At 45.4% G+C, this 21561-nt stretch overlaps 1 protein-coding gene across 1 annotated transcript; it reads right to left on the reverse strand.

Annotated features, from left to right (window-relative positions):
- Positions 1-9583: 9583 nt before the first annotated feature.
- Positions 9584-20036, reverse strand: LOC116464275 (putative golgin subfamily A member 8D). The gene is given in 17 exon segments (XM_058435026.1): positions 9584-9857; positions 9943-10098; positions 10194-10294; positions 10377-10477; positions 11046-11110; positions 11542-11617; positions 12760-12831; positions 13087-13318; positions 13684-13772; positions 13968-14075; positions 14183-14269; positions 15312-15415; positions 15511-15595; positions 15684-16033; positions 16889-16966; positions 18114-18233; positions 19903-20036. Coding segments are annotated over 14 exon segments (1737 nt in total). The 5' UTR covers positions 15969-16033; positions 16889-16966; positions 18114-18233; positions 19903-20036; the 3' UTR covers positions 9584-9681.
- Positions 20037-21561: the final 1525 nt, after the last annotated feature.

Genomic DNA, 21561 nt, shown 5'->3' on the forward strand with positions numbered 1-21561 from the left:
AGAGCCCCACACATTCAAGGATGTACTAAGCACTACAGGCCTCACAGGAACAGAGATCCTGTCTTGGAGTTTTCAGTCCCACATGGGAGATAAAGGGTTTTGAACATGAAATGACTAAAACAACAGCAAGAAGAAAATTCTCATCCTTTTTCATTACTATCAAACTCAAATAAATGTCTTGGCTCTTACATTACATTCATTCTTCAACCATTGTGGTCTGTCTTCCACTTCCTTCACTTCAGCAACATGGCTCTGCCAAAGGAAGCCCATGATCTCTAGGCCATCACTTTAATTGATCTCTCTACGACATTGATCCTGGTTGTCAAGCCCTCCTTACAACATTCTTCTCTCTTAGTTTTTATAGCTCTGTCTCTCCTGCTTCTTTAACCTGATAATGCATACTTGATTTTTCCATTTATTATTTCATAAACCAATTAATATACAGATAAAACAAGACTGTGTATACCAAACCATGTTTGTATAGAAAAAATGGATTTTGGATGCCTCTCATATGTACTTAGTTCTATTAAACATATTAATTGTATTGTTTAATTTATCAGGTTTTTGACATAGAGAATTTTGTTTGAAAGTAATAAAAATTTTATCTCCAAGTTTCAATAATTACACCCATTATTTCTGTTTTATGTCTCACTGCATTGGTGAGATCTTGCAGAATAATTTTAAAACAGTAGTGGGTATTTTCTACTTTTAATGGGTGTGTCTAGTATTTCATATACTCTTGCTTATAGAACACTATTCAACCAAGACATGTCAAGACTAGTTGTCTCTCAAACCGTTAGTATTTATATTATTCCTTTCCAGCTACATTTGTAGGATGTAAAAGAACATTTCCAGGAATATGGAACTGTTTTACTAGGTGAAGAGTATATATAACCATACAATTTTCACAGAAAATACATTAATACATAAATCAAAGCATAAATGAAATAGAATCTTCGCCGATTTGCTTAAGGTTAAATGTATAACTTTTATCAGCAGGAGGGTAAAGAATATATTCTTAGATACTTGGCACATTTAGAAAATATAATATAGTATTCTTTTTAAAGAATAAATAGGCCGGGTGCGGTGGCTCACGCCTGTAATCCCAGCACTTTGGGAGGCCGAGGCGGGAGGATCATGAGGTCAGGAGATCAAGACCATCCTGGCTAACACATTGAAACCCCATCTCTGCTAAAAATACAATAAATTAGCCGGGTGTGGTGGCGGGCGCCTGTAGTCCCAGCTACTCAGGAAGCTGAGGCAGGAGAATGGTGTAAACCCGGGAAGCGGAGCTTGCAGTGAGCTGAGATCCCCCTACTGCACTCCAGTCTGGGCAACCGAGCAAGACTCCATCTAAAAAAAAAAAAAAAAATTCTGTTTGGCTTAAACCAGATATTTAACTTCAGGTAAATTATTGAAAAGAACCAAAACAATGTCAAATAACTATCTGCAGTAGAAAATATGCTAGGCAATATCTGGTCATAGTTTTTAATCTTGAGTAATTGAAATATGATTTTTTTCTTCTAATCAAACAAAGCAAAAGAGATTCTTCAAGTGCTGTGAATATACCCACACTAAGTGTAAGAAAAAAAATGAGAGCCTAACCTTTTGCATATTTACACTATTTGGAGCTGTTTTGCTATTTAATGAAACAACTGTATGGCTTTCATAATATGTGATACTTAGGTATGATAGTATGAAAAAATTCTGTTTAGAGATACTGTGATTAATGTTTTTACTTATATCTTAATTCATATATTGAAAGAAAAATGTATGAGGTTTCTATTACGTGCAAGATACCAGATAAATTTCTGCACTTAGCATATAGTTATAACTTTTCAGCTAGTGGGAGAGACTTCTAATACAGGGGATTTTTTTTTCTTTTGAGACGGAGTCTTGCTTTGTCCCCCAGGCTGGAGTGCAGCGGCGTGATCTCGGCTCCCCGCGGCCTCCACCTCCCAGGTTTGGGTGATTCTCCTGCCTCAGCCTCCCAGTGGCTGGGATTGCAGGCGGGAGCCACCATGCCCGGCTAATTTATTATTATTATTATTATTATTATTATTATTATTGGTACAGACGAGGTTTCTCCTTTTTGTCAGGCTGGTCTCAAACTCCCGATGTCAGTTTATCCGCCCGCCCAGCCTCCCGAGTGGCTGGGATTGCGGGCGTGAGCCATCATGCCCGGTTAGTTTATTTATTTTTTATTTTATTAGTAGAGAGGGGGTTTCTCCATGTTGGTCAGGCTGGTCTCTAGCTCCTCACCTCGGGTGATCCGCCGGCCCTGGCCGCCCGAGTGCTGGGATTGCAGGCGTTTGAGTCACTGCACCTGGCCTGACAGCCGGTCTCTTGACGTTAAGACAAAACAAAAACCACGAAGATTAGCCGGGCCTGGTGGGCCCTGCGGGTAGTCCCAGCTACTCCAAAGGCTGATGTAGGACAATTGCTTGAGCCCGGGGTGGAGGTGGCAGTGAGCTACGATGGCGCTGCTGCAGTCCAGACTTGGCAACAGAGCGGGACTGTGTCTCAGGAAAAAGGAAAAGAAAAAAAATAATAAAGAAAAAGCATATAAAATTGCCAAATCAAGGAACAGCTTGACGGTATATTATTGAGAGAAATGGAGGCAAAGGTTAGCAGACACCAATGTTCACTAAGTGGAACTGCAGGTGTCTGCAGACAGGAGGCTGCTACTTTTCCAAAAGAAATCTATTACTGACCAAAAAAAAAGTTGGTTTGTTAAAATATACAAATAGCTATAGTTTACATAGCCAAGACCCTCTTGTAGCACTGCTCTAAGCCTTTTCCTGCTTTGAAATAGTTACTATTGTTACCTCCATTATAGAGAAAACAGATGCCGGAGGTTGTTGTGGAAGGACCAGGGAAACTGACTATGAAATTGACTTATTGTAAGCTTAGGACTTAGAGGTTCTTCCTGCTCTGCTCCCTACACTGCCACATTTTAGTTAACCTATCTCTTAAAATACTGGTCCTTTCTATATTTGGAGGGACTCTTCCTGCAATTTGAAGTGTTTCCTTGCACTAAGCATTTGGTCATAAGATCATCTGCGTTTTATGTCAGTTAAGTTTAGACATTCAGTTAGGAATGTAAATATGAGCAAACAGGTATCTGATTGAAATAGATAACCTAGAAAAAATCACTTATGAGAAAGTCAAGAAAATGTGAACTCTGGATTTGCGGTTATTTTCAGAATGTATTAGTTTTTTGGTATTTAATGGTATTGTGAATATATTTATTTTTAAAAATTCCTTGTCTTCTACACATATATATGGTAATAAAAAATGATATGATGTATATGTTTTACTTCAAAATAATTCAGAGGAAGAAGGAATGTAAATATGAGCAAACAGGTATCTGATTGAAGTAGATAAACTAGAAAAATCACTTATCAGAAAGTCAAGAAAATGTGAACTCTGGATTTGCAGCTATTTTCAGAATGTATTAATTTTTTGGCATTTAATGGCATAGGGAATATGTTTATTTTAAAAAATTATTTGTCTTCTGTGGATACATATAATTAAAAATGATATGATGTATAGGTTTTACTTCAAAATAATTCAGAGGAAGAAGGAATGTATATATATGAAGTGGGAATATAAATGAAACAAAACTGGCTGTGGCCAGGTGTGGTGGCTCACGCCTGTAATCACAGCACTTTGGCAGGTGGAGGCGGGTGGATCACCTGAGGTCAGGAGTTAAAGACCAGCCTGGCCAATATGGTGAAAACCCATCTCTACTAAAAATACAAAAATTAGCCGGATGTGGTGCCGGGCGCCTGTAATCCCAGCTACTTGGGAGGCTGAGGCAGGAGAATCGCTTGAACTCGGGAGGGCGAAGTTGCAGTGAGCCAAGATCATGCTACTGCACTCCAGCCTGGGCAACCACAGTGAAACCCTACCTTAAAAAAAAAAAAAAAAAACTGTCCATGCCATGAATGAAAAATTGTTGATGATGTGTATATGTAGGGCAGTTATATTATTTATCTCAACTTTTTTTAGGTTTGAAACTTTTTATTGAACACATGCACACATCCCTTGATAACTGGGGCTGCTTCCCCATTATTCTCACAGTAGCCCTTCTGATTTTCACTTCATCTTCATTCTTAGAGATTCTGGATTTTTTTTTTTGACAAGTTCAAATATGTCTTTGCAAGGACTAGCCAGCATGTCTATTTTATGAGAGAGGTTTTGCAGAGCACCTACTCAGCCATATTATCAGAAACAGAAATAGTTTCCAGATTCTTGTCTTGTCCTGTTTAGATTATTTAATTTCCAAGAACAGTCACCTTCTACCAGACACTCTGATGTTGGAAGACAAAGCATATTTTGTAAGTGGCATGATTTCTGGGCTCCAATTTAGAATAGAGCCACAGCTTTCAACAATCCAAAAATAACTTACTGTGACTCACCATATTTAGAAAGATGGAGGTTATTAAAAAAAGAAAACCTTAATTTACTATGTGACCTCTAAGTATCTGGGCTGGAAATTGTAAAGATAGAAAGGTAAATCAAAAGATATAGAGACTGTAATCATGCACTTAATGAAGCGCTAAATCAAAATATTTTTGGCATACATGAAAGAGTTTAATTTTATCACAATTTTTACTGGCACTATAGCTATTTGCAAGTACATATAAAACCACAGTGTTACACATAAACTACCAAAAAAGAACTTTTTAAGAAATAAGGCTCATCTAGCAACTTTATTTAAAAGTTTATCTTCAGAGAATAATTAAGGATGGCCATACAAAAGGATTTAGCCATGGCATGAGAATGTTCTCCCTGGCAAACCAATGGAAATTATTAAATGTGCAAAAGGGAACTGTTGGAATAAATTGTAATGCCTTCATATGATCGTATATTTAACCTTTTAAAATGATATTGAAGAACTGCGTAAACTGACTTAAACACACATTCGTAACACATCACTGAATAGGAAAAATATGGGCCAGCAAAGAACATAGAGTTGGTCCAATTTCTACAAAAAAAAAAAAAGACTCTAATAGCATGACAGCAGGGAAGGGGGAATAAGTCAATGTATGTGTGTATATGTATGTATATGCATAGCAAGTATGAACTTCAAAGGATATATATCAGATTGTTTACACAGATTACCCCAGAGAGGCAAATAACTTTGGCCTTTGGTGTTCCGTATTCCACATAATCTGAATTTTCTTTTTTTATTTAAATAGAGATGAGATCTGGCTCACACCTGTAATCCCAGCACTTCGGGAGGGTGAGAAGGGCAGATTGTTTGAGGCCAAGAGTTCAAGACCAATCTGGCCAACACAGCAAAACTTTGTCTCCACTAAAAATTGAAAAATTAGCCAGGTGCAGTGGCTCATGCCTCTAACCCCAGGTACTCGAGAGACTGAGGCATGAGAATTGCTTGAACCAGGAGGCAGAGGTTGCAGTGAGCTGAGATCGCACCACTGCACTCCAGCCTGGACAACAGACCAAGACTCTGTCAAAAAACAAAACAAAACAACAACCACAACAACGAAACAGCAATAAAGAGAAAACCTAATGGACAGGAGCGATGTCTCATGCCTGGAATCCCAGTGCTTTGGGAGGCCAATATGGGAGAAGCACTTGAGGCCAGGAGTTCAAGACCAGCATGGGCAACATAGTAAGACCTTTTCTGTACAAAAAAATTTAAAAATTAGCCAGGCATAGTAGTGCATGCTCATACTCCCAGCTACCTGGGAGGCCGAGGTGGGAGGATCACTTGAGCCTGAGAGTTGGAGGTTGCAGTAAGCTGTGATCACACCACAAGAGAGCCACGACCCCATCCCCGCCTCCTTCCTCTGTCCTATGCTGCAATAAATGTTTCCCAGCCACAAATATTCATTAGAACCTCCTCCCATGTGCCAGCTCCAACCACTGCTAGGTATGATACAGGGGCATCCCTACCCTCTGGAATATACAAAATGTTACACAGACACAGTATGTACACCGGGGAAGGGGGGCCACCCCAGCAGCCCTGCCCTCGCTGGTCCACAGTTAGCCCCACTTTCCTGCCTCAGCTATCTCTCTGAATAAGAAGATGGGAGCCCCCCTGAGGGAAAAGTTGCTATGGTGAGAGTAACAGGGCCGTCAGGCCTCCTCCAAACAAACCAACTCCACCAGCCTGTGGCTCTTAAATAACAATCATCATCATCCAGAAATTTAGGGACTCAGCCCTGGTCAAGGTGGCAAAGGGTCTGTTTGTCTTTCCCCATTAGACAAAGGTCTTGTCTTGCTACCCTAATTGTAAAGGGGTGCCTGGGAAGGGGTGGTAGGGACATGGTGGCGGTGGAGACTCCAGCCCCACTTCTCCAGGCTTTGCTGACAGGGGCCTGCTTTTAATTTTTATTTTTATTCCGTGACTCTTTTTGAAAATCCCGTAACTTCTTTTTCATAACTTTTTTTTGTAACTTTTCATAAAACTTTTTTCTACTTTTTTCCCACAAGTTGTTTTGTCACAACTTTTTTACATTGTTTATCCCATAACTTTTTCACCCCACAACTTTTTGAATCCCATAACTTTTTTATTTTGTGTTCTTTTAATAAACACTTGCATAGTTATATTACAATTTTGTAAAAATGAAACACATTATCTCATGGCAAGCATGCCCAGCATTTGCACAGTATCAATACCTTTAATACTATAGTTTTCAGGAAACACAAAATAAAATTTTAAGGCAAAAACAACACTTTGAAACAATTTAATAATTTATTACATTACAGTAGCATCACACCAGCAGTCACTAATGCCACTCTAGGGGAAAAAATCTTTCAGTATTTCCATTATACAGTCTGTTTACAAGAATTCACAAATTAGTAAAATTCGTTCTAAGAAAACTTGGCAAATAAAGCTTTGGACTGGAATTGGCGTTTCTTTCTCTGCTTTTCCTTCCCACTGTTTCTTTCTCTTATACTACAGTATTCATGTTTTAAAATGTTTTAACTTATTTCAGAACATTAAGATAGCAGTTACATTTTTTAATAGTTACATTATTTTAAAATAACTCTTCAAGATAAAGTTTTAGAGAAACTATATTATGGATAGGACTGATTTACATTTTCAAATTTTCTAAAATTCAGCTTTGGGTTTAGAGCTGAAATTTTTTCATTTCTGGAAAATCTATCAGGTTTAATCAAATACTTTTAAAATAATTATTACATACTGCAGTCTTTAAATAGGTGTTTTGATTTTCCTACAGAAATTACAATGTATTCAGCGCAACTCACATTTTAAAATTCTATGTTTCTGATGAACTCTAACCTTCCAATGTTGCCTTCGAAGCAAACTGAGAGCTGCCTTACACTGAATGAGGAAGAGCACAAATACTCAGCTGAATGAGGTATCGCAAAAGACGGCATGCGCTTTGAAGAAAGACTTAAGTTATTGTCATACAATTTCCATTCTTTTAGCTTTTTCTTAAATATATGACAAATACCTACCCAAAGAGTGGTATTTCAGTCAATATAGTAAATTTATTTTCCAGACTGACCTTCAGCTTAAATATGCCAGTGTGTGATTTAATCCACAGGCACCTGATGAACACATTATTGTCAGATTGGTTACAGATGCTAAAAGCTATCTGAAGGTCATTCCTAGTCACTGATATTTATCACGGTAAAAGCGAAGTGATCTCAAAGATAAAAGTAACTTTGAAATAATTTATTAATGTATTAGATAAACCCAGTTTCAGAATGATAAAAGAAAAAACGTTAGACCAAATAATGTGGCTAATTAACAGCGGTCTGATTTCTAGCCCGAGGGTTTAAAGTGCTCTTAAAGTAACTGTCTTTAAACTGAACTCAAAGAATGCAAAAGCGGCAAGTTCAGAAAATAAAAGGCAAGAACAGGACTTTAAGTGCATTTTAAACCCATGGGCTAGAAATTGTACCACTCTTAATTAGCCGCATTATTTGGTCTAACATTTTTTCTTTATCATTCTGAAACTGGGTTTATCTAATACATTGATACATTCATACAATTTGGAAGAGTCAGTTGAAGTCACAAGGACCGAATATTTGCCCTCGTTCAGTGAATGCCGGCAAATCTGTTATTCCATTGGTTAAATCATATTGTTGCTATGACTGAAATGCATTCATTCATCACGCATAGGCACAGTCACATAAATATTGCACAAAACATGTCCCTAACTGAAACCGAGAGGTATAAAAACATATTTCACTCTTTGTAAAGAAGTTTGTGAGAAAATATAACTGTGTGATTGTATAGACACGTTTCCTGATAATACATTGACATTCACAAACAGTAGATTGCACTGCAGTTTGTAAACATTTTAAGTTTCATAAACTTCTCCTTGATTTTCAAAGATAGTATAATACTGTCTACTAAAACTCCTTTTTGTTTCAACTAAGTACTCTCACATATATTAGTTTATAATAATGTTTGTTATTATTTTTTAAAGTGTTTTCCATTCAAGGAAAAGAAGTAAATTCCTATGTCAGAGTAACCAAGGTAGATGAAGAATAGGTATTAGCCAGAGAGGTCTAGATGTTAAAATCAATCTTCAAGCCTCAAAGAAGCTCCGTGAACAAAGAGGAGTGCCAGGTGTCATACAGCTTTCCTTCACTCTAATTCATTCTTGACTAGAGCCTGTATGCCTGTTCCAGGGACAGTTAAACTCTTAAAGGATTTCTTATGATCTTTACTAAATACATTAAGAAGAATGCCAACCAGTGCCCTTTTGTGTACTGAGGCATGTAGTCATGTGATTAAAACAGGTAACATGAACTCTGACTTTAAAACGTATTATAGATACAAATGCTCTAAGCTAGGAAAGGTTTTCCACATTCACAGTCAATGATGGGAACCTTTCATTCCTCAGAAATCATCCCTTTTTAGGTCATCGAAAAAGAGTACAACTGCTGCAGCTCATGATGCAATATCTTCATGAGCCCAGAGCACATACAAATCCTAAGGGAACCACCATAATACAGCGCTAATTCTTGGCACCGGAACAGAGGAAACACACTCTATCCTGCACATACCTGCCAGAGCAGGCCACTTTCCTCTTCTGTGAGATTTAAAAAGCTCCCCCAAAAGGTTATTACTCCCATCACCAATACACAGAAAATGGAGGAAAGGCTGTTTCCAGTTCTCAGCCTTTAAACAACTCTAAATGTCAGTACTCATAGTGGCATATTACAAAGTAATAAACAGTGCACACTTGGGGGCAAACCACATATAGAGCTAATGAAGAGCTCACTGTGATTAAGATTAGATCAAACACTAGCAGACTGTAAGCAAATTTTATCTGAATTCTGTAATGAATATACATGCTGCAATAACATTAAAAAAGCATGGCAGCCTATTCCAAACCAACGAGAACAGTTTTGTGCAAAGAGTGGGTCTCTGCGTGTTTGAACTCCCACCACATAAGGGCAGATATGCATGCTAATGACCTACAATTATGAAATTAAAAAAGAAAAATACCAAAGGATGCCAGAGTGAACCTCAGTGAAAGCCACAGAGACCCACTCTCTTTTAACTTTTTACAAATAAACTTAAACTATAAAATAGAAACACAAATAATCATGAGTGGCTCCAACATTCAAATGAACTAAATGAATTGTGTCGGAGATTAACACCATAACTTGGTTTCTTATTTAAAAATTTCTTGGCCAGCTCTTTGATGATGATGATGTTTATCTCCTTCTTCTCGGCAGCCAAGCCCAGCCAAAGAATGGAACACAGCAGTTGCTGCCCAAGCCTGGGTGCTCCTGGTGGTCCCGCATGATCGGCTGTGCAGTAGGGTTGTCACAGGGAGGACCCTCCCTGGCCTCTCCTTGCGCAGAGGAGCTGAGGTTCCCCTCACAAAGATCTTTGGAGAGAGGGAGGCAGGGATCTGAGCACAGTGGGAGCCCCCCTCTTCCTGCCTGCCCACCCCGCCTGAGGGCTCTACTCACCACCATGCTTGTCTGCAGCCCCAAGCTCCTGGGGGGCTGGGGCTCCTGGACCGGGCTCATCAGCAGGGTTCTGGGCAGCAGCCAGGAATTTTCTGTGCCCATTGTTGTCGTCGCCACAGGCCCCGATACCATCTGCTGCAGCTCCAGCAGCTTCACCTGGAGGGAGGGGTGCTCAGCTGTCATGCCACTGCCTGTGCCCACCCTCACACCCACCCCCACCCACACCCCCACAGAGTTGTTGCACACTCTACCTTCATCTCCTCCCTGTCCTGGGCCAGCCTGATGAGGTCCTCCTCCCAGTGCCGCATCTTTGGCATGGCGCCCTGGCTCTGTTAAAAGGTGATGGGTTTTCCTGCAGGGGGACAGGGCTCAGACCCTGGGGCCTCTCTGACGGCCCTGCAGCTCCCCCTGCCGTGCCCTGGCCTCCCACTCACTGATGGCATCTCTCTCGCCAGTACTGGATGAATCGTATTTCTTGTTTCTTCACCAGCTCACTCAGGTCTGCCTTCTCCTCCAGGTGGTCCATAAAGCTGCTCTGGAGCCAAAATATTGTGGTCACATCTCGGCAGTGACCTGCCCTCAGGTGGCATTTTCAAGTCATGGAGAAGGCGGAGGGGAGTCCTGGCGTGGACCAGCTTCTCCATGACTTCCTGCAGGACCCGCTGGGTCTCCCCACTCACAGACTCGCCCCCAGTCCCTGGGGCTGGGACCACTGCCTCTGGCTCCTTCTGGGCCGAGGCCACCGGGTGAGCCAAGTGCTGGCAGCACACCCTCTGCTCTTTCACCTGCTCTAATAACCGTGCCTGTCTCTCCTGGGCACTGGCTCCAGCGGACTTGAAAAATGCCACCTGAGGGCAAGAGGTGAGCATTCTTGTAGGGGCATACACAGAAGAAATGGGGCAGAGAGTTGGAGCGCAGCCCCTTCCCCTGGGGCCTCAGAGAGTGCACCTGTTGGTCACAGGTGAAATGGTGTCTGACCACTGGCTCCCGGAAGGGGTGAGGGTCCAGAGAAATCAGAAGGCAGGGAATCTAAGAGCATAAAGGGGTCTTGGAGGGACCACAGAGGAAGGTGGCAAAATGGGTGCAGGGGGAGTCAGGCTCACCGTGGCCTCCCAGCTCTCCAGGTCCTCTGGGACGCTCGGCATGGGCCGAGGTTCTCCTCCATCTCCTGTAGGGGGTGGCCAGAGGGGTCCTCAGACAACCCAAAAAGGGAGGTACCATGGGCCCACCTCTACCTCCATGCTCACTGTGTAACCCTGAGCCAGCCCCTCCCCAGAGAGGAATGAGCTGCTGTTCTTTATTTTTACTTTTAAGAATCAAGATCTTGCTATTCCGCCCAGGCACACTCCCAGTACTGGTCGATGTGGGAGTTCTGACCTGCTCCCTTTCTGACCTGGGCGAGTTCAGCCATCCTTAGGCAACTTGGTGGCCCCCCACTCACAGGAGGTCACCACACTGATGCCAGACTTAGTGCAGGCGCCCGGTCGGCATAGTGACCAGCTGCTCTAAAGGTCTCTTCCAACTCCTCAATCCTATGCTGCTAACAGTCCCCCCTTCCTTCTGGGGCTCTCTCCTCTTCCTCTGAGCGGTCTCCCATACCTTCCCCAGGGAGAGCCATGAGGCCCAACTGGGCTGTTAGCTGCTGGTTCTGCTGGCTGGCAGCTTCCAGGCGCTCCTAAGGGGCCAGGAAAGAGTGAGAAGGGATGGAGTTTGCAAGGTCGTCCCCCTCACAGCCCCATCCTTGCAGCTCCCTCCCCTGGGTCGCCTGCAACTTTTGGCGGGTCATCTCGGCCACCGCTTTGCCCCAAGCTTCCTGCTGCTGCAGCTGGTTCATTAGCTGGGTCTGCTGCAGTCACTGCCTGTGCAGCACCTCTTTCTCAGAGGTCGGCTGCTGATAGGTGGCCACCTGCTGCTGATAGGTGGCCACGTACTGCTGCAGGTGGCCCAGGTAAAGGTCTGGCTGCTGCTGCAGACTCTGAGCCTCTTGGCTCTTCAGCCTCACCTGCAGGAAGACCCTGGGTGTGCAGGCACGTGGTGGCTGGTTTCCAGATTCTGGGCCCATTAATAGGGTAGCGAGGGCACTGTGGGGGCTCTGCCAGCTGCCCAGGCCCCTGTCTCCTTACTCCAGGCCTAAGTGACTGCCTCTCTTTCCTAGAACCCCATGCCTCCTTCCCCAGCCTCAAATCTCATACCCTCTTCTCATTTAATCCTCAGCACCTCTGTAAGGAAAATGCTAACTTCCTTTTGAAGTTAAAGAAACAGAGACTTAGAGACGCAAAGTACTTGAATGGTGACCAGTGGAAGGGAGGCTGGAATCCAGTTTTAATCAGAATCACCCACGCAACTCACCTCTGGTTGAACAATCTCGTCCTCACCTCCAAGGTGAAATTACAGGCATGTCACCATCCCCGTAATTTTAGTAGAGATGAGGTTTTACCACATTGGCCAGGCTGATCTCAAACTCCCGACCTCAAGTGATTCTCCTGCCTCAGCCTCCCAAAGTGCTGGGATTATAGGCATGAGCCGCTGCGGCTGGCATAAGGAGCCTGTTATACCACTGTCTCTTCCCCTGTGACTGGGGGGCTCCATGCCTCTAGCTGGGATGATGATGTCCAGACCTGGGAGGAGCCCAGGGATACCCACCTCTAAAAGTCAGAGGGCAAGAAGCAAGAAACAGCCACAGGACTGCCCTGGGGGGTGCTGTGGTCACCAGCCCCCAGGCTGGAGCTGCCTCTGGCCTGGCACCTCCCCTCCCCAGAGGCTAGTGCCCGTCTCCCAGCCCTTCTTGGATGGGGTGGAGGTTTCCGTCTCCTTCACCTCATCCAGCTTCTCCTGTAGCTCCTTTACTTGCTGCTCCAAATGCAGGGTGCTCTTGTTCTCATTGTTCAGGACAGAGAAAAGCAATCAGCAACCACCCACTGCAGCTGGAGACCCCAGAACTTGGTGTCTGCCTCCCATGGCACCAGGAAGGGTGGAGGCAGGTTAGAAAAATCATCCCCTCTCTCCCACAGCCACCTGGTTCACAGGTGCCTTTAGAAGTAACATTTCACGTGAGGGCTACACTGCCCCATTTTAGAGGTGGGGAAACAAAGGCCCGGAGGGCTAGGGAGGAGGGCAGGCTCCCCAGCTGGGGCAATGCACCAGCTCCTCGAAGATGCTCTGTGGCTTGGCCAGCTACTGAAGCTTCTCCTGCTGTTCCTGAAGCCTCTCCTCCTGCTTCCAAAGCCTCTCTTCTTGGACCCGGTTCAGGAGACTTATGCGCTGATTCTTTTCGACCTGGGCCTGGAGCTCTCCTGCCACTCTCTCGAGTTGCTTCCTCAGGTGCTGCAGCTCCACTTCAGAGGGCAATGCTGGGGGCTCCGGGGACAAGGTTCAGCTGAGAAAGGAAGCAGACAATAAGGGCCTCTGGATTCTTAAACAAAACAAAACAAAACAAAAACCCTCCTCTTGGTGCACAGCTCCTCTCAGGCTCCCCAAACTTGGCCTCGCTGCTAATGATTCCTTGCACCTGGATGGTAGCCTGTCTTCAAAGCCACTTTCAGATAGAGAGAACTGTGGGTGGCTGACAATGGGCCCCCTTTGCTGATAGGGACACTGAGGCTCATAGAGATGACGACTTGCTGTCTCCTGGCACAGACCTCTTTCCCTCTGCCTCCCTCTCCAATCCACCCACCTCCCTAGGGCATTCTAAGCCACCCCCACAGCCCTCTCATGCCAGTCCTGCTCCCAGGTCATGCCAGCCCCATCTTACCCATCTGATTTTTGAGTTTGGACTGCAGCTCCTCTACCTGATGCATATAGTGATTTTTTGACTTTTTCAATGTGTCAATCTGCCCAAAGCACAGAGGGAAAGGGCCCTGGAGAGAGGGGCTGGTGGCTGGGCAGGCTCCCATCTCCCTCTCTGCCTCCACCCCCACAAAGCCCAGAACCATGACCACCTCTGGCTGTACTATTCTCATTTTACAGAGGCCCAGAAAGATCTAGTGACCTATCTAAGGTGGGGTGGCTGAAGGGTCAGATCTCACCTCCTGCGACATTTTTCTCATCCTCTGCTGCCACTGGTCCCTCTCTCCTTCTATTTGGCAAGCATATTGATCTCGTTCTAATTGGACTTGGGTCAGCAACTGCTTCAACTGCAAGAATGGGCACAGAAGTTAGGAAGGGCTGTCACTGGTCCTCACCTGCTCCTGGCCACCTGGGGTCATCTTCCTTCCACATCCCTCCCTCTGCAAAACCTCACCCGTGTTAGCTGTGTTTTCAGCCGTGCCTTCTCCTCTGTGGATTTCTTTAACCGCCACCAGCTAAGTTCTCTACTGCAGCTCGAGAACTGGATGGTGAAGAGTGAGAAGTTTCGATCTGGGGAGCCCGGGACATTCCACAGAGTGCCCCTTAAAAGGGCCAGGGCTAGGCTCAATAAACAACTCGGTCAGTAAAGATCAAGGCATTTCCAAGCCCATAGTCTGGTTTTTAAAAGAACTCAGAAAAGTTGGAAGGGACAGGGAAAGAGATTGAATTTACAGCTGGCTAACAGAGGCCCAGAGAGATCAGATAATATTGCTATTGTTATTACTATTATTATTGCCACTGTTTGAACCTTTATGGAGTGCTTCAACAGGTACCATGCTAGCAATCCCATTTAATCCTCGCAACCACCATAGGAGACTGTTACTATGATCACCTCTATTGTGTATTTGAAAAAACATGGAGTATTTGAGGTTAAGTGCTTGCCTAAGATCAATTAGGCAGAGCTGGGATTTGAACACCCAGGTCTATATGATTCTCTAAGCCCATTTTTCTTGCTGGGGGTGGGGGCACAGATAAGAAGGGGAAAATTAATCTTTATGTGCACTGTTTGAAACGATGATACATTCGCATAGTCCAAAACTCAGAAAGTACAGAAAGGAAGTATCTCCCAGCCACCCTGTTGCTCTCTCCTGAATTTTTTATGAACCCTCTCAGACATGTTTTATGTCTATTATCATAGTATGTACACAAACACGCACACACACACACACATTTCCCCTCTCTACAGAAATGGTAACATATTAAAGGTACTCTTCTGTACCTTCACAGTACGAGTACCCAATACCCCACCTAGGACCTGGCCAAGACCACAGCCAGGTAAGGGCAGGGCAGGCACTTGGCCTCCAAGCTCTGTGTCCAGTGCTCACTCCCCACAGTGCCCCCCAACTCACCCACAGCAGCTGACTCAGCCCCATGCTGCCTCTAACAACCATAAACAAAAGCAGCGAGAAATGGCCATGCTGCCTTCTGGGCAGGACACTCCATCCTGCAGAAGGGACCTTTAGGCTCACTCCTCCATCTGTGAAGCCGGGCACCCAGGGGACAGGGCAAGTGGTTGAACTCACACTGATATCCTTCTGTGTGGTGGCGACAGCAGAGAGAGCCCGCTCCAACTCTCCTATACACTGCAATGAACATTGCAGGTGGCCTGCCAGATCCTTGGACTCTTCTGCAATGAGAGAGTTGAGATGGGGCCCAAAGGACTCCCCCTGAAGACCTGTCAAAGTGCCAGGTCGAAGGACGACAGGGTGCCCAGATTCCTACCTTCAAAGTGTCTGTTAGCACTTTTTGTGCGACACAGGTCCGTATGTAGTTTATTTTTTTCTATTTTCAGTGTCTTGATTTGAACCTTTGGGAGAATAGCCAAGCAAGTGCTGAAAGAGAAGGAAAGAAACATTCTCGGGAGGACAGGAGGAAACTTCACACCCTCCACTCACCTCTAGCTCCCTTTCAGCTCTCTGTGTTTTGTTGTTTGCTTTCTTTTCCTCTAGGAAGAGGAAGACAGAGCTCTTACCAGAGGGAGGCAGAGATGGCCACAGCAAGAGACATGCCCCCAAAATGCCACCAATGCCCCAGGACAGGCCCACCCATGGGACCAGGTTATGAGAGGCCCTGTGGGGATGGGGTGGAATCTGGAGGGTGAGCCTTCTTCCCCAGGCTGGGAGTGGGTGAGATGAGACTGAGGCCTCTATGTCTGAGTGCCCCCCAAACCCAGCAGTCATGTCGCGAGGAAAGGAAATCACGTTACTTCTTCCAGTTGATGTTCCAGTTCTTTATTCTATTGTTTCTGTGGGGAGAGTCAAATGAAGGTGATGGAGGGTGGCCCCCTCAACTCTATTCCCCAGACCAGGAAGCGGTAGGCAGGGGCCAGGAATGGATTTTAAAGGCAAAGTTCTCAGACATAATGGGAACATGAACTGGTAAACTCTCCTCAAGCTCCCAAGGACAGAGGATTTGGGTCTTTGTTGGTTTTTGCCCACAGCCACAGAACTCAAAGTCTGAATCAGGACTCTCTTGAGAGGTCAGTAACATAAACCCCTAGAGATGGAGTTTGAGAAAGGCCCCTCCTTCTGGCAGCTTGTGATTTGGAAAAGTGCGTTCATTCAATAAACATTTACTGAGCACGTACAGGCCAGGTACGGTTCTTCACAGCAGATATAGGATGGAAAAGGACAGACAGGAGCCCTTGGCCCTGAGGTTTCCTTGGTAGGAGGCCTTTAAATCTCGGACTCTCAGAGCTAACAGAGACCTTTGATACTCACTACCTCCTCTGGAAACACAAGCCCAAAAAGGAGAGGTGGCTTGTCCAGAATCGAAGAGCAAATTAGGGACTGAGTCACGGCAGAAATACGGGGCCCCTGACAACCAGTCAGGCTAGCACTTCCCCAAGAGGCAACAAGCCCAGGGCGTGTGTAGCAAGGACTCGAGCAGGGGTGTCTGGAGAGGAGAGAGTCGGCAAGGAGAGCAGCAAAAGAAGAGCCACGCTGAATGCACTGGGGTCCCTCCAGGTGAGGCCTGGGTGCCCCAGCTCCCTATTTGTCCTTGGCACCAGGGGCCCCCAGCCCCTTTCTTCAGGGCCCCAAGGGGAAACTGGAGCCCAGGATTAGCAGCGTGGAATCAGGGGACCCCACTGGACTCTTACCAAAGATTTGATGGTATTCTTCAGTTGATTGATTTGTGTGGACCTTGAATCCAGGACTGCTTGTTCTTGGCACGGGCTCTGAGGCGCATGCACAGAGGAGGAGGTGGAGCAGGAGTTGGGGGAGAGGTAGAGAGAACAATCATCAGGGCTGGGGTGTGTGTGGGCTGTCTCAGCTGGCAGAGGGGCCCCCAGTCCCCACTGTGTGAGGAGGATGGAGGGTTGACCTGAAGGGTCACTGCACCTCCACCCAGAGCCTCTTACTTCCAGATTCTTCAGGGTAGCAGATGATGTAGGGCCCTCCCCGTGGAAACCTGTTGCTGACTACAAGAGATGAGAGTGCACATGGAGATGTTCTGCCCCCCTCAGTGTCTGAGCCCTCTGACTTCCTTTCTTCCCCATCAACTGGCAACATTTTCTTTTCTGCCTTTCTTGGACCCTTTATCCCATAAGTCCTTTGTGCGAACTTCTCTCATGGTTCTTGTCTCCCCACCATCCCACCCTTGGGCCCTTTCAGTGACTCCTGATGGCAAGTGGCTGTTCTCATTGTCCTGGCTTCCCCATGAGACTGGTGATGAAGAAAATCAAACAGCATTGACCATATCCTGGGTGTCCTGAGTGTTTACAGCAGGCCATGTACTAGGGATTAACATAAAAACAACAATAACAAATCCCATTTAAACTTCACAAATGGAAGTGAAACAATACCACCTCTATTATATAGATGTGAAAAGAGAGGCCTAATGAGGTCAAGCAGCTGGCCCTACATCATATCCCTAGCAGAGCAGATGGAGAGGCAGAGGCAGGTTTCAAATCCAGAATTCCTTTTTTTTGTTTTTGAGACAGAGTCTTGCTCTGTCACCAGGCTGGAGTGCAGTGGTGCGATCTCGGCTACTGCAAGCTCCACCTCCCAGGTTCACACCATTCTCTGGCCTCAGCCTCCTGAGTAGCTGGGACTACAGGCACCTGCCACCACACTTGGCTATCTTTTTGTATTTTTAGTAGAGACAGGGTTTCACTGTGTTAACCAGGATGGTCTCAATCTCCTGACCTCATGATCCACCCGTCTTGGCCTCCCAAAGTGCTAGGGTTACAGGCATGGGCCACCTCACCCGGCTAAACCCAGAATTCTTAACCAGTACCCAGCAGTCCATCCACAATCTTAACAATTACCCTCTATTGCCCCTTGGGCCCCCTGTCCCCAGAAGCCTGGTCAGCCAAGACTCACATCCCCAGGTGAGTGGCAACCACCAGAATTGGCTGTCTCAGGGATACTGCCATTTGTTTTCCTGTTCCTGTTTGCTCCTGCTGGAACACCATGGCTGTTTCTCTTCCAGTAATCTTTTAACTGTTGGAAAGAAGAGCAGTAATACTCATGAGAACTATCAGCACCTACAGCCACATCCTTCTCTACAGTCTTTACAAAATACACTTATACACCATCTGATTTAATGACACCAACAACTGTACAAGGTGTTGTCACAATCATTTAGTGACTGAGAAGAATTGATATCATGGCTAGAAAAAAAAAAAGGAAAAGGCAATACTGGGACTTTGAAACTCAGTCTCCTGACTCCAAGCTCTGTGGTTTTGCCAAGAATCAGCAGCTGCCAGGGACCAAAACCAGAGGCAGAGGTAGAAAAGTAGACATTAACTAGGCAGGAACTGTATGCCATGTGGTTTAGAGTCATACATCCTCACATGTCTGTTAGTGTGAAGAAGTGCACCAGTACCTCTCAAACTTTTATATCAATGTGTCCTCATGGCAGAAGGCAGCCTTTCTGTTAAATCAGAATTTATCAGAAAGAGGGCAACCCAAGCCTCATTTCAGAGAGAGGTCTGGTATACTCTTAGAAACCTATGTGACTGTCATCCCTAAGTACATTAATGTTTTTTCTCTTGATCTCAAGAGAATCAAGGGAAACTGATGCTTCAGAAAGATGTCCCATATTTATCCTGTGGCACTCAAAGTACCTCAGGTTGAGATAATATGAGGAAGATTCAAGGTGTCAAGTTCAGTTTCCCCAGATCTATTCCACAGAAGATGAACAAGTCTCACTTCAGAGACCACTGACTGAAGGAGAGTCTGGTCCCAGAACCATGGAGAATTAGAATATGAGGTGGAGAACTCAGAAAAAAATGTCAAAATCTCTCTGGAAAGTAGAAGCCTGGGAGAAAACCAAACTAAACCCATTCTTTCATTGCCACCCAGAGATACTGTCAATGTTTTGAGCTCACGGGGGAAATGTAGGCTTTTCCCACTGTCAACATCTGTAAGGGAGTGAGGCAGCCTGAAACCTCTTGCTCCTAGGTCCCATAGTCTCCATTCCCCTTCCAGCTGGAAATTTGTGCTGTGACCAGAGGAATCAGAAATGGGGTGACAACGCTTAGGGCGCTGGGTTGTAAGATAAAAGGCCAGTCTTGCAGTAATGACAGTTCCTAGGTGGATTGTGACATCACTACACTCCACTCCTCCTGGTCGGGGGGAGGGACCATGTCAGCACCATGTCCAAGTCGCCACTCCATGATGTGGGAGGGAAACACAGGGTTGGGACCCAGCTCCTTGGAGATGCCAGTGCAAAGAACCCAGGGAGGTCAACCTTGAGGCAGCAGGAGGGGAGGGCAGAGTCTGCAGCAGGGAGTCCCAGGAGTCACCAGCCCAAAGTCACCCAGGGATGACTGGCAAGGGTGGGGCCTGCGTCCTTGGAGATGAGAGCCCAAAGAGCCCAGGGAGGTCAAGCTTGGGGCGGCAGGAGATGAGGGCCCAGTAATGGAGTGGGGAGCCCCAGGAGTCACCCACCCAAAGTCACCCTGGGGTGATTGGCAAGGCAGGGACTGGGCTGCTTGCTGAAGGGGTGGGGCTGACTGACAAAACTTTGGTGGGGGTAGCCCAGAGGCACCGGGGTTGGGGGGCCCAGTCCAGTGTGCCTCAGGAGTCGTATGGACTCTGGCAGGGGTCTTGTCGTCAGAGGGGATCTGTGGCTGGGTTGGGGGGCTATGACCTAGTGCGTTTTTACCTTTTTCTTGGCTGCAGCCAATTTGCTCTGTTGGGTTTCTTCTGCCATCACAGGGTGGGGAGGGAGGAAGGGTTGGGGCCAAATCAGCAAAATCCCAGTGAGCACCGATCAACACCTCCAGTCACCTAACAGGCAGCTGTGAGACTGAGCCAGAGGAGGCGTTACCGGGGCCCCAGTAGAATGTGGAATAGGGGCGTGGCCTTAATGCTCCAAGCCCATTGGTCAGTGAGAAAGATGAAAGGGAAAGGGGGCACGGCCAGACAGCAGTGTGTCCAGAGGGACCTGTGGCTCACAAGGAAAGCTGCCCATGCAACCACTGTTCCCACCCACTCTAAGAGAGGGGAGAGGCCTCTCACTCTGGAAGAGAAGAAGCGCTGGCTTTTGCTTTAAAAGCTTTAAAACTGGCCAGGCGCGGTGGCTCATGCTTGTAATCCCAGCACTTTGGGAGGCTGAGGCGGGCGGATCACGAGGTCAGGAGATCGAGACGACAGTGAAACCCCGTCTCTACTAAAATACAAAAAATTAGCCGGGCGTGGTGGCAGGCGCCTGTAGTCCCAGCTACTCGGAGAGGCTGAGGCAGGAGAATGGCGTGAACCTGGGAGGCGGAGCTTGCAGTGAGCTGAGACTGCGCCACTGCACTCCAGCCTGGGCGACAGAGCGAGACTCCGTCTCAAAAAAAAAAAAAAAAAGCTTTAAAACTTTAAGAAATATATGTGTGTATATGTTATATATATGTGTGTCCGTGTGTGTGTATCTATGTTTTACTCTGTAGCTGTCTTCATTATCCAGCTTCTATGCAAGGTCTATGATTTTGGCCTAAATTTTTCATCTTCGATTACAGTACAAAAATTACCAGTATTACCTTGTATGTAAAATCGGAATGACGTTATATGACATACATCACAAGGTTTATCTGAGAGTCAAATAATGTACATGAAAACACTTTGTAAATTAGAAAGTAATATAAAATGACAACATGATTATATATATTACTTAACACTAATCATTTGCTGTTCTTTTAACTGAAACAAAAAAAAGCTGAATAAATAATAAACAACTGCTGGCCAGGTGTGGTGGCTCATGCCTGTAATCCCAGGCTTTGGGAGGCTGAGGCGGGTGGATCACAAGGTCAGGAGATCAAGACCATCCTGGCTAACATGGTGAAACTCCATCTATACTAAAAATACAAAACAAATTACCCAGGCAAGGTGGCGGATGCCTGTAGTCCTAGTTACTCAGGAGGCTGAGGCAGGAGAATGGTGTGAACCCAGGAGGTGGAGCTTGCAGTGAGCCGAGATTGAGCCACTGCACTCCAGCCTAGGCAATAGATCAATACTGAAACACAAAATATAAAATAAAATAAAATAAACTGCCACAAAATAACATGCCATATTAGTAAATGATTAGTACGTAAAATAGATTAGGCAACTTATGAACATTATGTCTCTGACCACATTTAAATATGACCTCTCCACAAGTCTCAAAGTTAAAATTTTATTTTCTTGCCAATTTCTTGTGTTTATTTTTGTAACAACAGTGAAATTTCAAGTGTGTCTCACTCTAAGAAAACATACGAAAATAATATACAAAATTTTTAATTAGGTAATTTATTTAAAATGGATTTACCCTAAATGCCTGAGACAATATCTCAGACATTTC

Source organism: Hylobates moloch, unplaced genomic scaffold, assembly GCF_009828535.3.
Source record: "Hylobates moloch isolate HMO894 unplaced genomic scaffold, HMol_V3 SCAFFOLD_362, whole genome shotgun sequence".
NCBI lineage: Eukaryota > Metazoa > Chordata > Mammalia > Primates > Hylobatidae > Hylobates > Hylobates moloch.